This window comes from Bacillus rossius (assembly GCF_032445375.1).
Source record: "Bacillus rossius redtenbacheri isolate Brsri chromosome 4 unlocalized genomic scaffold, Brsri_v3 Brsri_v3_scf4_2, whole genome shotgun sequence".
In the NCBI taxonomy this organism is placed as follows: Eukaryota; Metazoa; Arthropoda; class Insecta; order Phasmatodea; family Bacillidae; genus Bacillus; species Bacillus rossius.
Window position 1 is genome coordinate 3,422,408 of NW_026962011.1, and position 16,825 is coordinate 3,439,232.

At 36.6% G+C, this 16,825-nt stretch overlaps 1 protein-coding gene across 3 annotated transcripts in view; it reads left to right on the forward strand.

Moving 5' to 3' along the window:
- The window catches only part of LOC134542213 (endothelin-converting enzyme homolog), a 37,421-nt gene extending 25,264 nt beyond the window's left edge, over window positions 1–12,157 (forward strand). For all 3 annotated transcript variants that reach the window (XM_063386289.1, XM_063386292.1, XM_063386290.1), the window contains exons 14-17: window positions 4,076–4,203; window positions 7,115–7,276; window positions 8,701–8,777; window positions 10,036–12,157. In XM_063386289.1, the coding sequence (XP_063242359.1) occupies window positions 4,076–4,203; window positions 7,115–7,276; window positions 8,701–8,777; window positions 10,036–10,195 (527 nt within the window). In that variant the 3' untranslated portion in view covers window positions 10,196–12,157. The remainder of the gene's footprint in view (window positions 1–4,075; window positions 4,204–7,114; window positions 7,277–8,700; window positions 8,778–10,035) is intronic.
- Window positions 12,158–16,825: the final 4,668 nt, after the last annotated feature.

Sequence of the window (16,825 nt, forward strand, 5' to 3'; positions counted from 1 at the left end):
ATCTTCAGATTTAACATTATCTTTCTCTGCATTAAGAACTCCTGTGTGAGAAAAGTGGCTCATTTGCATAACCATTTTTAAGGAATGATCGGAAAATCTATCCTCGAGCTGACGATGCAGAGAATCTAAGAGCTTAAAATACATTTCAATTTTAAGTCTACGATTTAGGACTATTATGGGCTCGTCAACTCCAATCTCGTCCATTGCCCTCTTCCTAAACCTTATTCTTCCAGGTACTGGTACAAGTGGATGAATGTCGTGTTTTTTCGCAAAGTATTCCGATTTTTTGAAGACTTAAGACCAACCTTCGTCACTTCGGAGGTTCTTGATTTTAGTCTTAACACTGTTAATGATTGTTTGAACAGTCCCATAATCTATAACTACACCTTTAAGACTAACTGTCACAGGATTCATTACAGTGAATACAGATTGGGCGACATGAAGAGCAGTGATTACATTAAAAGAGTTTAGCTTGCTCAATAGCCCTTTCGCAAGAGTCACGGTTTCTCTGTCAAATTTTTTGCTGTCCTGCAAATCCTCTAAAGCTGACGTTATCTCCTCGAAGCACAATATTATAACTCTTATTGCTTCGGCTTTGTTTGACCATCTTGTTGTTTGCACCCTCTTCAGTCGCTTCCTCTTGTCGCTCAACTTTGTTCTCAAATCCATTATCTCAACAAAAACATCATGCCTTTTATGTCCAGAGTTAAACAAGCGATAAAATTCTTCCAGCACTGAAAACAGTTCTCGAATCTGGGGGCAAAAATCAATTTATTTCTCAAGAACGAGGGCGAATCTCTGCGAACTACACCAAACATAGAAGGCAGTGTCATACTCATTTTGAATTAAAGTTTTAAGTCCTGAGAAATTGCCCCTCATATTGCCAGCACCATCCATACTTTGACCAATCATATTTAAGGGGTTGAGTCCTACTTCCTTCAAAGTGTCTACCAACTTTGACTTCAGATATGCTATAGTGACATCAGCAGATGTGAATACCTTTATTAGTCGCTCGCATGGTTTTGCAGATACTCCTGAATTTTCTACATATGTCAGAAGAACCGTAGTTGCTTCTTTCTTAGCGACATCTTGTGTTGAATCCAAAATGACAGAAAACTTGTTACTTTCCTATATACTGTCAACTATCCTTTGGGTTACCATTCCAGTCAAACTGGAAATCAAGTCTGATATATTTCTGTAGCTTAGAAAATTTGATCCCAGTTTTTGTTTGTTCATCCTTGCATTTCAATTTTTTCGAGATACATTCTGGCATCAGTGTTGTGTTTAGCTAGAAGTTTAAACAACTTCGGCAGCTTTCCTTCAACTACAGTGTTTTTGCTGAATGCTAGCATTTCCTCAACCAAGTACCTGCAACAATCAATGACGACGGAGAGAAATTATCTTTGGTGTCGAATGTTCTCATTTTCTTTTTCACAAAATGTACTGGTAACATGTTTTCCTGCAATCCATTGGACCCTCGCAATTTGGCAACCTAAGTGTTTTTTAGAAGTTTCGTGAACCTCAATATCTCTTTGTGCATTACCTGTGCGCCATCCTTGATAGCCGTTACCAGATGACCAAGTAGAATGATGGTTGGGTAGTGCAAACAGAAGGCAATGCAAACAATACGCAGAATCATTCCGTTTACTGTAAACCAATTTCTATCTTTTACCGTGCCATCAGGAAGTTTGTACTTCCGCCACTTCATTGAGAATTTCCAGAAGTATCAGGATAAATTGTTGACGGGCCCTGCAGAATATCTGAATATTCCTCTCCATTTTGTGTGACATTATTCCTAATATATATATATATACTTTGCAGGATTGGGAATATTTTGAAATGCCTATTTTAATGGCCTAAAAAACATGTAATAATTGCATAATAAATTTACACACACACTAGAAAATGCCCTGAAGGGGCCCACCTCGTGGCCTAAAAAAGGTGTTTCTAATATGCGTGTTGTCTTGAACGTACTTAAGGCACCCGCCTACCTGGGAGCGCATCCAGAACTTTCACTCGCTATCTAAGCAGCCTTCGCGGGCGACAGCGGTCGGTGCTGGAACTAGGCTGCAGCCGCGTTCCCGCGGCGGGAGTGTCATTCATTTCCCCCCTTCCAAGAATTGTCACAACCGTAATAGGGTGTTTCCAAACCTCCAATACTTCTGTCTTATGGCGGAAAGAAAGATGATTGATACCGCGTGCAATTCTCTCTCTCTCTCTCTCTCCCTCCCTCCCCCACCCCCCTTTCTTGTTGATCCGACGCTACGTCCGTCGCATACAATGCGGTGACCTAATAATTTTATTTCTGCATAGTTTGTAGAAAGGTCCAGCGCATTCCCTTATATTAGTGCCACATACATCCCGTGAATAGTTAGTAAGATACAGAAGCCTGAAAAACCCATTTTTGGCCATGTTCAGGGGTAATAAAATATTGTTTTTATGTACAGTTCATTTTGAAAATATATTTTAGTTCTTGCCTAAAGTTTGAGTTCTTTTCATACCGAATCCGATTTCTAAAATTTTCTGTAGTATTCTGTTTAAACGTGTATTTTAAACACTATGTAACACTGTTCACTTGCTAGGTAGGCGAGCGCCTTAAGCAAGGGCAGTCGTTTGAAATATGTGTTATTTTCGTAGATAAATGGCGTGAACACACATTTACATAGTTTCGGTATAAAAACGTGTTCTAACACGCTGCAGCGCGATTTTCTGGTATGTAGACGGGCCCCGTAATAAGTGTCTGATACCGATATGTACATTTGTATTGCTTATTATATTTTACATTTACCTTTCTCGTTCTGGTTCACAAATAGCAGTAGATGTCGATGTTCCCTCAACATAAGGTTTCCACGCAGAACTATCACTGTACTTCACCTCAATTATTCTTTTCCTCATTTCTAAATTGTGCTTAGCTTTATAAAAATGCTTCTGTCCACTTTTTTGGCTTGTAAAGAAAGTGTGGGGAATAATCGGAAATATGGTCTCAACTATCAGGCGGGCATGAGCTGAACAGAGGTATAGAATTTCCAAGCCTGATAGAATGCATCAGATTCTTTCAGTTGCACGGTCTGCGCAGGCGCGAAGCTTTTTTTTTTTTTTTTACTTTTGAGTGTGTGCGCTTATTGTATAAGCGGGGATAGGGACCATCCTGAACCGACAGATGCCAAACTGCTTTTGTTGAGGAAAGTGCGGGGTTGCCAATTAGATTTACAAGATCCCTTTCAATTATCAAAGCACCAGGAACGTATTTTCACATTAGAAGCTATAAGTATGTAAATAATATATTTTTTTTCTCGTCTTTTAACAACCCCCCCCCCCCCTGAAATTTTAATGACGCAGTCTGCGTCGTTAGCCCCCCTTGTGGGCACCCCTGCATTACAACACATCTCGAAGTGACCACTTATTGAGAAACAGTTGGCTGTCTAGAACCAGTACCATCACACACGGTATAGAAAAACACTGACCGTGGTCCTTCTGGTCAGGACTGTATTTGTGTTGGTGAGGCGGGTCAATAAGTGCGACACTCGCTGGTGCTTCTAGCGCGGTGTCGCCTCTAAGCACAAGGCTCTGAACTGGCGCGCAGTCTTCTCTTCCTGCATAGGGCAACTGTGAAATCTGAGTGGTGACTATAACATTATATGGCATAGAAAAGAAGATGGTGTATTATAGGTCCCTTAAGTGCTTTCAAGAATCTGTACTGTTTTTTTATGCCTAAAAATTACTTTGAAAACATGCCTTTTAGCCATTTTAACTCTTCTAAAAATAGAGTTTCAAAACTTAATCCGGAGTCAAAACTCGTTTTGGCACTCGGAAAATTCTTAAATGCTTTTCGTAAACTGATACCACTCAGATATGTTGAGTAGTTTTCAAATCGCGTTATTTTTCTTGAAGCTCTGCACACAGTATGTGTGCCCCGGTAGGCGGAGCCCTTAATTTGACAGTGCCTCCTCCCACCCCTCCTCCCAATTTAGCAATTTAGTTCTAAAACCACCACTACACCACACATCTGTTAGCTACAATGTGACATTAAAGACTGACACAATTAAACTGAAACCAGCACAACTGATTCTTCTAGGTATTAATCGCACAGCAAACGGCGTCGATGGCATCCTGTCGGAAGACCAAGCCAAGAAATACTCGTCCTTGAAAGAATGTGTTTGGAAGCAAGTTTCCAAACTTGACAGAGCTGTCATCAAGCATAGGGTGAGTATTTTTAAAGGAACTAAACTTTCAACACAATAAATATAAAAAATATAATAAAACACTTCAAGTACATAATTTCTAACCATATACTAAAGTATCACTAATATTTAATACCACATAAAATTAATGCACACATTTATGAACATCAGGATGATAAACACTAACAAAATTGACTGAGTAAACTTAGCTCTATCCGCCGGCTCTATCCGGCCGCCTGGAACAGAGTGCTTGGGACAACAAACGAAAAAAAAATTATGTTTGTGAAATACTCCATGAAAACAACACTTTGGGGGCTTTCAGAGGCCCTGGGACAACCTGTACGATGGTTCACACAGCAAATTTAATTTTTATTTATAGTAAGCATGTGTATGTAGGTCACCTTGTAACTGCTCTAACGTTATGACTGCTCATCCTCTTGTAAAAATATTAAAACTTGGTTGGAAATTTCCGTATTTGCGTGGAATGATTTAGGCTGTTGTTGTCCCAAGCACTCTGTCCCGGGTGGCCGGATAGAGCTAAGTTCTGCTCAGTCAAAATTGCACATACCAGAAGTGACAACAGTATTCAAACTTATCCTTTAAATAAACTACTATTTGATTACTATTTGATTAACTAAATCACACAGCGTATTATCATTATGAGCCCACAAGCGTGTAAATATGTTAAGTCCAACTAAGAATATGTTAGTTTAAAAAAGTTTAAATAAATCCAGTGCATGGAATATTAATTGTTTACATTTTAACTTTGTGTCAATGTGGTTACGATGTAAAAAATTACCGTGAGGTAGGTCCGTGCCATTTAGTTTAAGAATTGCAGAGTAGGTAGCGGACATGTCATTGTTCATTCATTCCATGGCAGAACATAATCAAGGCCTATGATGCATTGCTGTTGTCTATGTAGCCTATTGGCAGAATCTGTTGCACTATATCTCCATGATAAGGTGACATTTGCAGATCTACAAAATTAGTCTACGAAGATGCTTGATCAAATCTAACAAATACCCAATATAAAATGTAATCAAAAACTAATTTACTGAAGTGAAACTTCTTTGAGCACGATGAGAGTAAAATTTCAATTACAGTTTTAATGCAACGTTTTTGTGAAACATTGTTTTGAAACCTTTCTGATGCCAAAGAGATATAAAGATGGCACTTACGAGATGATGTTTGAATCATGTGTAGGTACTGAGTTACACGTGCTCTTATTTTATAAAGATAGCATATGACTAAAAAAATATGACAAATGTTTCATAACTATTTCACCAAAAAAGTGTCATTTTGATTGATAAATGATACTTTTACAATATTTAATAAGCATGTCTAACTACTTGGAACAACAAAAATTAATCTGCAATTATTTGTGTGATTTGAAAATGTCCCCATATAATATGTAAAAATGTGTTACTACGTAGTAACAGTTGCATGAAAAAAAAAAGTAACCTTTTTTTTTCAATCTATTTATTCAGCACAATTTGTTCAAATTTGTAAGTTCATTAAATTAAATTAAATTTATTAATTTGTTTTATCCAAGTTGAGTTATTATTATAAATGCTGATTAATTTCACGATTTTAGCTGCTTTTAGTGCTTTATGGTGTACACACTTGCATTTCAGTGTTATACAGTGTCGAGTGTCTGACATGCTTTTCAGTGTTAGGGTACTTCAGTTTTATCATAATCTTGTCCCTATTGATTACAGAAAGAGCTCATATAAACAAAAAGAGCCTTGTTCACACACACATTCATTGAAACTGTTGTTGGGCCACTCGTGGCGACACTTGTAAGCGGGGGGTCGATCGGTCGGCTTTAAGGTGGAAGGTTAGTGGGCGCCACCACGTGGTGCGGCACGTGGACCCGGTGAGACTCCTAACTCAGGGCGTGACGTCGCCCATGTGAGACGTGATATTCCCCCTTGAAAACATCTAGCACTAATTCCTGCCCGCTCTCAGCGTCAGGCACGCTTTTATCTACGCAGTGGGCTCTCAGGCGTCCCACACGCCGTCACACTCCACGTGGTCACACAGATTGAAAATAAAAGAATGATACGTTAAATTCGCACGCCTGATTTATTCCGCTAATTCAGCTCACACACGTACACGGTTGAAACTGTACAAAATGCCCGCGAATCGGTTTAGGGGTAATGAGCCACCACGTGGTCACATATTAAATTACGTAGTACGAGGAAAAAGACCGAGACTGGCCGTAAACTAATTAATGAAGCAGTCCCCCGACCGAGAGTAGCTCCGAGGACTGAAAGAAAGTGATTGAGACGAAATTAAAGTTAACAGAATTACTTGGCAGAGAAAACAAGCGGTGAGGTCCCCGGAGTGCTGAAGCGTCTGCTCTCGGTCGTTGATGGCGGAAGACTGGGGATGAGATCATGGCTCGCTCGACTAACATGGCGTCCTCCCGCCGAAACAATTGCCGTTAAAAGATATTTGCGAATTCGTGCCACGGGAAACTAAATTAGCATGACAAGAACGCCTTAAAAATTGTGACAATTTTTGAACAGAGAGAAAAGATTGTACAAATTATAATTATTAAGATTTAAATTTAATTATTGTCTGGCTTCGGGTTTCCTTGGGAATGTCCGGAAACGCTATGATATTTTAATACATTATTTTAAAATAAAAGTAGGTACATAAAACCCTCCCGGCCGATCTGCCGTCACGTTGCACTTAGGGAATATAAAAACAACAACACAATTATATTTACTTATGTTTTTAGGGGTGCGGCGCACTGGCTCGACAGCGCCCTCTTCCCGGGCGAGCACACACGCACGCACACGTACGCACGGGTAGGCGGGAGGTTTGAATGGAGGGTGGATGGTGTTTGGGCGGTGATATCGGACTTAAAAGGGGCGCAGGCCCGGACGATGTCAAAACCTAGCTGTTCTGTTTGTGACTGCTCACAGAGAGACGTCCAGCAGACAGTGATGGATGTCATTGCTGAACAAATAGCCCTCAACGTGGCTCTCGAGGCATTCAAAACAGACAACAGGACTATACAAAAAGTTTTGGAGGACAGCTCCTGGGAGCAGAAAGGACTTCAACTATTTTTCCTCGCTGTAGCTCAGGTAAAATGTGACCTCAAGTGCAGCATCTATTCTTATCAGTAAGGGCATGAATTTTTTTGTGAAAAGATTTCGAGACTTGCTGAGAGTTAAAACACTGTAGCATTGTCTGTGTTTCGTGATTGGTTGAGTTTATTTCAAGTGCATTTTTTACTGTTGGTACACGAATCACAGCCACTCAGCGTGAAAGCAAATGCATTCTGCATGGCCTGGTCAAAAATGCACGTGCTTCTCTTGCAGATGGTCACCAATCAGAAGGAAGAAACCGCTGGCAGTCTAATAAACATTCACAATTTTTTGCAAAAAATTCATTACCTTACTTATCAGTCATATCCGCACCAATCCTGTTTTCAGGCACTGGGCAATCGCCTCGCCCCTCTCTTTATCTTGCTTCACATTCTCCAGCCGCAGAAATTTCCTTGTGGCAGCAACTAACTTGAGTAAAATTTTTTTCCATCTGCCAGCCACCTTACTTACAATATTATCTTTTATTTTGTACTGTAATTACATAGCATAGAATTTTTTGCTAATATTATAAGGAAATTTCAATTTCAAAGTTTTTTGGTGCCACTCTTAGGAGGTATAACTCTAAAAAGATGCAATATTTTTCATACTAAGGTAGTTTCAGTGCTTTATAAAATTTGAGTTGACAATAGTTAGGCCTGTGCGAATACTAGCTTTTTGATGCAAAGCGAATATCAAACAATTAAATATTAATGATGAATCTAATTGCAAATATTGTTCTCTGTGAAGCTGTAATACATTTATTTTATAAAATACAGGATTGAAGTAAAATAAATAATAGTTTAATGTTTAATTAAGTTTAAAACTGATTAAGTGATTAACAGGTTCAATAAAAATCATAATATTAATATTGAGCATTCAGTAAAGCAAATGGAGGACCTTATTTTGAATTTTTCAAGTAACCATATTGCTCAAGCAACACATAATAAAAAAAATTAATCAGCGAATCTTAGGCTTCCAATGTTTTAAAGTTTAGCAACAAATGTGAAGCTTTGAATCAGATGCAAAGCTTCAAATAAATTGAACAGCCAATTTCTTGAAAAAGTCCAATAGAATATTAAAAAGAGCTTCGATTGATTTGCTTGGTCGAAGCTTTGCACAGGCCTAACAATATTTTCGGATCTAGGAACCATGAAACCTAATCTAGTTAGAAATTTTCCAGATGTCGCACCATGGCAACAACAGCTATAAGTAGCCTTTACTATACAAACCCTCTGAAACAGTTACTCTTATAATATCAAATGACCTAACAATTGTGCTTTGAGCATCTCCTGTTGAGTATCGGCCATAGAAACACAAATGCATACTGTTCCAGCTTGAGAATCATTACCATTTATAAACTGTAATTCTTGTAATTGCTCACACTGATGTGAATCACAGCAATTCAGCACTGTTTGTTCCAGACGTCTTGCACTAAAACCACTACATGGGACAGTCCAGCACCTGTGTATCAACGTATAATGCTGCCACCATCTGCCAGGTAAAATAAAATACACTTACTTATCTGTCCATAAAACTAAATTATTTCTTAGAAACTATTAAACCAAACCTTGTAAGAAAAGACATTTTTTGCCTTAAAATACAATTCCGTCATAGCTGTTTTGTCTAAATACAATTACGTGTATTCTAAATTAAAAAACTTCCAACTAAATATGTTATCATTGTTATAATATACAGAAGTTAGTGTACTAATCATGTATCCTTATTTTAATAATGAAATAACATAGTCATATAGTAGGAATGGATTTCTGAATAACATATAAAACTCTGACGAGCTTCTGGTAATGTATGATGATGTTCACGCTTTAATTCAGATAAAGTATTATTCTGTCACAGAAACGATTTTTCCCAAAACCAGCGAGTACAAGTATAAATATGGAATCTCACACATTTATAAAGAGACAAAAAGTAAATTCCCACCAAATGGCTCCGGACCCCACAGCAGTACCAAAATGCAAAGCACCAACATAGGTTTCTTGGAAATGTGCTCCAATTCAACAAGTGATTTAAGAGCCCGCCTAAGCAGAGGTGTATATTTTAGTGAGGCGGGTGGATAAGTGCCAAGCTCACTGATGCTTCTAGCACGGTGTTGCCTCTGAGCGTAAGACGGTGGACTTTATGTCCTGCATAAGGCAACTATGAGATTTAGGCAGTAACCATAAAATTGTATGTCGGAGAATCTAAGATAAAAGTGTAATGCAAGTCCCTCAAGTGCTTTCAGGAATATGTACCAGGTCTTTCATGTCTAAAAATAATTCTGAAAACATGAATTTTCGCCATTTTCAATCTTCTTTATAAATAATGTTTAAAAACAAAATATGAACCAGAACTAGTAATCCACCCTCAGCGTATTCTTAAAAGTTTTTTTTTTGTGTCAACCGACATAACTCTAATATCTTGAACAGTTTTCAAATCACTTTCAAATGGTTATTTTTCTAAAGTTTTGCATACATACTGAATTTGTGCCAAGGTAGGTAGGTTGGGTTCTTAACAGCTTAGGCTATCTAACTTGTTAAATCCCTAAAAAAAAAAACACAATTCTTCTTCTGTTGCGAGGTTGGAGGTTGATCAAAATGATAAACTGGGTGTCTGGTCCAGGTTGCTACAAGTATAAACAACACATGACAAACATTAAAATACACTCTCAGCTTACAGCTAAGGGTTTCTGAGAGTGCTGAAAATAAAGTGTTTTGTATGGAATCTTTTTTTAAAAGTAATTTTTAATTTTCTTTTTGCAGAATTAATTTACTATTCAGCCAATCAGAGGCCTTCTCCAAAGCATTTGGCTGCTCTTTGGGATCAGGCATGAAACCACCTGAAGAAGATATATGTCCAACTTTCCCAGAGGGCTGTGGCAGCATGAACATGCAACACACACTCATTATTCCCACTAACTGACAAACTGCAAAACATATCTAGCTCCCGATAACAATAATCTTTGTTTATTTAGTACAAGCACACATATTGTAGGAGGGGGTGGGGAAGGAACTCTACAGCATTATCATCTACAGCAAATTATTCCTTGCATTTCATGCAGAAACACTGCAGGAAAGTGTAAATACAAAGTATAAAATAATAAATATGTATTTAAAATTAAACACAAGAAATTACAAATTTTCTTAACCACTACATAAGTTGTTAGTCATTCACGAAAAAAATAAAATGAGGATATACATGATTCTTAGATACCTTCGTAACTTTACACAGCTGCCTAGAATTACGTACCTAATTACCTAGGTTTAGTAAGAGTAATAATCTGGTACCCTTTCATGAAAGACACCTGTATTGCCATAACTCTTGATAGTTGCACAGCTTCCTTTCTCTAAGCAATAATTATATTGCATCTATGCAATCAAAAATTATTTTATGAACATGTATGCACTTTAGAGTGAATAAATATGTAGAGCATCTATTCCGAATAATATTAGGCTGTAATTAAATTGAGACTATTCTGCTTAATCACCATTGAGTAGCCAATTGACCTATGATCATACACAGCTAGTCTTGAAAATCAATGTTCCTCTTTCAATAAAACAATTGAGAAAAAAAAAAAAAAAGATTGTTTTATCTAACTGCGCCCACGCGAGTTTTAACAGTATTTCTTTAATATTATAGGCCCCTTCTGGGAGGGGTTCTCTCAGAATGGTTAATCTGATTGCCGTAGCAAAAGGGATAAACAACAGTGCAAACAAGTAAACGAGGGATTTCCAAAAACGACTGTTACCAGAACAATTTATTAAATAATTTATCCAGGGCGATCAACAACTGCCAAAGTTCATTACACATGTTCAAACGTGGGAATTTCACATTAATATGCTTTCCAAGTTATTGACAAGAGCATACTCCATCATAATCTCAAGCATGTGTAAAGTTATTTCTTATTTTATTAACACGTTACTGTCCCTCGTTGTTAAATATGTTCCTTTATCAATACAGATTAGAAATTCACACTAAATATTGAGGGTTACAAATGTGAGAATCACACTCAGTCTCATTGGACACTCGCGGCAGAAAGCCCCATATTACACAAAGCGAGCCATCTTAAATGATCCTCAAGGCACAAACATACAAAGGTGGTTAACATGCCGTACATCATAAATTTGCACTCTAAATAGTTACAAAAGAAAGGGAAAGACTTGGTAAAGAACAAACAGAGAATGTGCGCACATTAATTACACAAAGAATAAAAAATGATAAGATTCGCTGCCAACGCTGGGACCAACATTCCTATCCTAGCGGGTAAATTACAGAGCCCTTACGAAAATTGTCTCGCAGTGCGCGACCCACAAATACATATCGCGAGTCACGGTTGACTAAGGGAGGAAAAGCTCTTAAGAATTACTCAAAACAGAATTTAGAGAGTGACAGCCGAGACAATGATTTAAAAAAAACTAGTAAGGAAAATTTAAAACATTTACGTTAAATACTGGGGGCGGCCACCGCGCCCCATCAGAAATCACTCAAAGTCAATATCAACCGTACCTTATCAGCGAGAGCAAAAGAGTGTTGATCGGTCGGAGTCCCAGCGTCGAAACAGGCAGAGGAAGGGGAAACAAGCCCTTATAAAAACTACCCAGGTGGCGCTAGCGTCGTCAGCCGCCGACCGAAGAAACGAAAAGAGGGGAGCGGGAGGGGAGGGGTTTCAAGCAAATGTTAATGGAGGGAATGAGGGGGAGGGAAAGCCGTGTGCACAGGCGCCCATGCAGCCCGTTGCATAACAATAGCTAGGGACAAATTTGCATCGTGAGTGCATGTCAGTACACCACATAACACCACAAAGCATGTCAGTACACCACATAACACCACAAAGCCACAAAGCATGTCAGTACATCACATAACACCACAAAGCCACAAAGCATGTCAGTACACCACATAACACCACAAAGCCACAAAGCATGTCAGTACACCACATAACACCACAAAGCCAAAAAGCATGTCAGTACACCACAAAGCCACAAAGCATGTCAGTACACCACATAACACCACAAAGCCACAAAGCATGTCAGTACACCACATAACACCACAAAGCATGTCAGTACACCACATAACACCACAAAGCCACAAAGCATGTCAGTACACCACATAACACCACAAAGCATGTCGGTACACCACATAACACCACAAAGCCACAAAGCATGTCAATACACCACATAACAACAAAATGCAAGTTAATATACCACTTAGCACCAAAATGTTACAAAAACCATGAAAATAATTAGAAATTTGACAAAATTTAACTCAAATGACAAATATTTTGTATTGTCAAGTAGCTTGGCTTCTGGGTTATAGCCGCGTCCAAGGCGAATAAATCACCAATGCACCAAAGTTTTGGTCGACATTGCAGTCGCCATCAGGGTAGAGTTACCTACTGAGGTTATTACAAGTTCTTCTGCCTTTAATACTCTTGCCTGACAGGAGTGTTTCCCCATTTGCTGCAGCTGTGGGCCAATCATAGCCTTCCTTTCGTCTGGTTAGCCTGTTGGTTTGGCCAATCGGAGCTGGGCTTCTGCCATTGCCTGGGGGTGCTGGCAAATCAGAGGCCTCTTCTCTTCTGATTGGCTAGGCTGTTTGGCCAACCAGAGGCAACCTGTCTTTTGTTAGATGCAGAGCTAGGTTCTGAGGTTTTCTGAAGAGTGGATCCCACATCCTGCTTAATTTGTAGCCATCTTATCTATTTATGTTTGCTGGGTGCTTTAATATTTCTACTGATTCTTGAATGCATCTTTTCTTGTATTGTCGGATGTTAGCTACGTGGTGTGGAATTGGTTGAAATCAATAATGTGCGTGGTTTCCGAAGAGGGTTCTGCTATAGCTGATTGTGGGTTTTTCTTGTTTATAGTCACCGATGTGTTTTTTTAACCCTTGGGATTATTCGTCTGCCAGTTTGTCCTTAATATACCTTGCCACAAGAACATGGAATCTTGTACACACCAGCTAGGTTTTTGTCCTTCAAAGATGTCAGAGACCCCCTCAATCTTGTTTACTAGGTTTGAGAAATGTATGAAATTCATGCTTCCTAAGAATTCTTGCCACTTAGTCTGAAATTCCTTTGACATAAGGAATGAAGGCTTATAGACCAGGGCTGAAGCCTTTGAAAATGGTAAAAAGTGAAAAAAAAATAATAGTAGGATGAAACCAACTGGAAAAGGAAGAGACCATAACAAAAATGAAAGGAAAAATAATTTACGGGAAATCTTAAGTCGGGAAGTGGAAGGGGGTGAGTATTTAAGGGTAAAAAACTGTTTATCTTGAATTCTGGCAAAACTACCAGTCCTGTGGAAAAAAATTAAATGGCAAAGTTGTAGGTAATAAAAATATCTACAGCTTTTGTTATTACACGTTTTCCACATAACCTCAAAATTTGTGAAAAATTCAAATAACCAAATTTTTTGTTTTTTATTTTAATCTTTTACAAAAACTTTTTTTTTTTTTTCACAAAATTTGGTGAAAACTTTCTTTTTTTATGTCCCAAACCCACTGTAATTTTTTTTATTTAAAATATTTATTTTTTCACCTTATTTTGACTTAATATCGGAAAAGCACCTTAATTTTCAATCAAAATTCTCCCATTAAAATATCAGCTTTTTAAAAAAAAGTCGGTGGGCGTTTTGTTCGTTGTAATCTCTACTTTCTGATGGTGTAAAAAAATATACATTACTATGGTAAATGTTCTCAGAAAATGCAAATAAAGGAGAAAAAAAACTCGAATCCAAAATCTTTTTTAATCATTATGTACAATTTTGAGCTATTTATTAAAATTTACACTTTAATTACTCAAAAAACGTAAGATTCCATGTTACATTGATAAAAAAAAATTACAAATCCATAAAACATAAAGATTCCAAAAAACATGTGAAAATAGTTGTTCTAAATATTAAAGAGGGGATTTAAAGGGGATTTCAACTAAAAAAAAATGTGACTGCTGCAATTTTTTTCAATAAAAAAGTTGATTTATTAAATTCTAATTACATTTATGTCATAGAAAATCACATAATATATAAATATGCATGTAAAACGTACTATTGAATTTAGATACTTTATACTGATTACGTTATTCATTATAATATTGAGTAATTCCATATCAAATCAACCAATGAAAAATTAATTTAGAAACTTCATGTTTCAGATTTATATGATTTTTTGTATTTTGATAATAAGAATTTATTTAATACATTATAAATCCATTTTTTTTTAAATTTATATCTTGAGTAGTTTTTTTGTATTAAAATTTGAAAAATGCCAAACCAGCCAATTTTAGCTGAAACAACATATAATTGCTCATGAAAAAAATCTGTTTAGTATATATTTAATTATTTACAGTTTTCACTTAGGTTGTGGCATACTTCGTTCAAGCAGGCGTGATGTCTCTACAATCTCTTCTTTAGTAAGTGTATAAGTTCTCCCAGTTGCTGTACAAGGTTCAACCTTTTTAAGAAGATCTTCATTTCTAATGTCTAGTATATCGGCTCTTGGTGTTGGATAAAAAAAAGGAAGCAGCAGGTTCTTTGGGATGTAAAAAACTGACTTTAACTTCATTATACTCATTACTGTTTGCCAATATACATGCAAGCCACCAAAAGTTATCATATGTATCAAAGTAACATGTTTTGTCAGTTATAACTTAGGCTACATCCTTTCAGCAAGATCATGTGCTTTGAACTTAGGCTACATCTGTTCAGCAAGATCACGTGCTTTGTATTATCATATTGATCAAATGTTTAATCAAAGAACACTGGATGAATGTAAGGTAAGATTTGTTATCCGTGTTTTATAATTTGAAAAAAAATTTTTTGTCTATAACAATAAAATTATAATACTTTACTAAGTCAAAATTTGATGTAAAATTATGCTCCCTTTCCCTGCTGCAACTATTTCTTAAGGCGGCATGGTATCTAAACCAGAACTAAATGCATAAATTAAAAACTGAAGGTTACTTGAAGCCAAAACTTCTGCCTTGGTAATTTCGAACATTTAATTGCTGCGGAAGAAACAACGCTCGAGAATTGTCATTTTGGGACGTCTGCTAATAAAGTTGGCAAATAACATTATGTAGGTTTGTTGTTTTGTAGTTTTTCAATGTTGTCATCCAAAAACCTAGAACGTCCAACTGACGCTTAAAGCATTTATTTATCTACCATCTTTATTTATCTAAACATCTCGTTTTTATTTACTCATGATCCCATCGATTCTCCACCTTGAAATTTGGCACAAATCTAATCAATATATGTAGGAATAACATACTTTTTTTAAAAAAAATCGAAAATGGTGTTTTTTAGAAATTCAATATTAAAAGTTTTCAAAACAATTAAAAATATTTTTTTTCTGAAGTTGGTCATGTTACATATAAAATTGAAGCCCATTCAATGACCTTTAAAATTAACTGTCAAACAGCCTTCTAGCACCATTGGTTGGGAACCTACAAGTATTTGAGTGATCCAAAACATTGCTAAAATTGGCTATTTTTGCAATTTTCAAAAATTTATACAAAAAAAACTACTCAAAAAAATTTTTAGAAAAAAATAGATTTATAATGTATTTAGTTGATATTACCAATATACAAAAAAACATGAAAATCTAAGGTGTAGAGGTTAAGGCCTCTGGTTGATTTCATATGGAATGTGACCCTATTTTTAAATACATTAATCTTGTTATTTATGAATTAAATACCTTATCTTGAATTCTAATCACTCATCCATTAGTTTTTGTCTCTTTGATGGCATTTCTTCAAGGTTAGATTCGACAAACCTTCCCGATTCTAGCAGATTTTCGAAATCTTCAAGACCATCACCGTCTTCGTCTCCAATATTATTTTTAGTCTGCATTGGTTCTTCATCCACAATTTCATCTGAATCATTAACTTCCTCATAGGTTTTTTCTTCCACATTGGAGCATTTTTCAGAACCATGACAATTTGAGCAAAAATTTGTGCATTTTAAACCATGTTTCCGGCAGCCACATTTTAAACTGTTACATCCAGTTTCACAGCTGCAGCAAGTAGTTATGAGCAATATTTCCGGAATTAATTCCTTTTCTGTAAATTTGGGCATAATGCCACGTTGATGTTGCTTCCAGCCCCAATCTGTTGCTGTCAGTTCATTACCCAACCAAGTTTGAAGCTGATAATATGCCTCGTTACAATGATGTTCTGCTTCACCTTCTGTGGGTGGGAGATTTGCCAATATGAAAGATGATTTTTAATTTTTGCCAATTGATATTTTCTAAATCTTAATTGATTCAGTGTTATATTATCATTTTTACATTCATAAATAGATTTGATTAATTGTAATCCATTATTTCGATATCTTCTTTGCTTGCATCTTTTTTATAAAAAATATTGGCCAAATTTTACAAATTTTTATTGTCTAATAATAAATTTACAATACTTTTCTTTCCTTTCCCGGAAAATCCAGATGTTGTATCGCAACCAGAAAAACAATGCAGAAATTAAACAATATTTTTGAAGGATTCATATTTGAAACTATTAGACGTGAAAAATAGATCTTTTACATTTCCAGAACCTGACTTGAG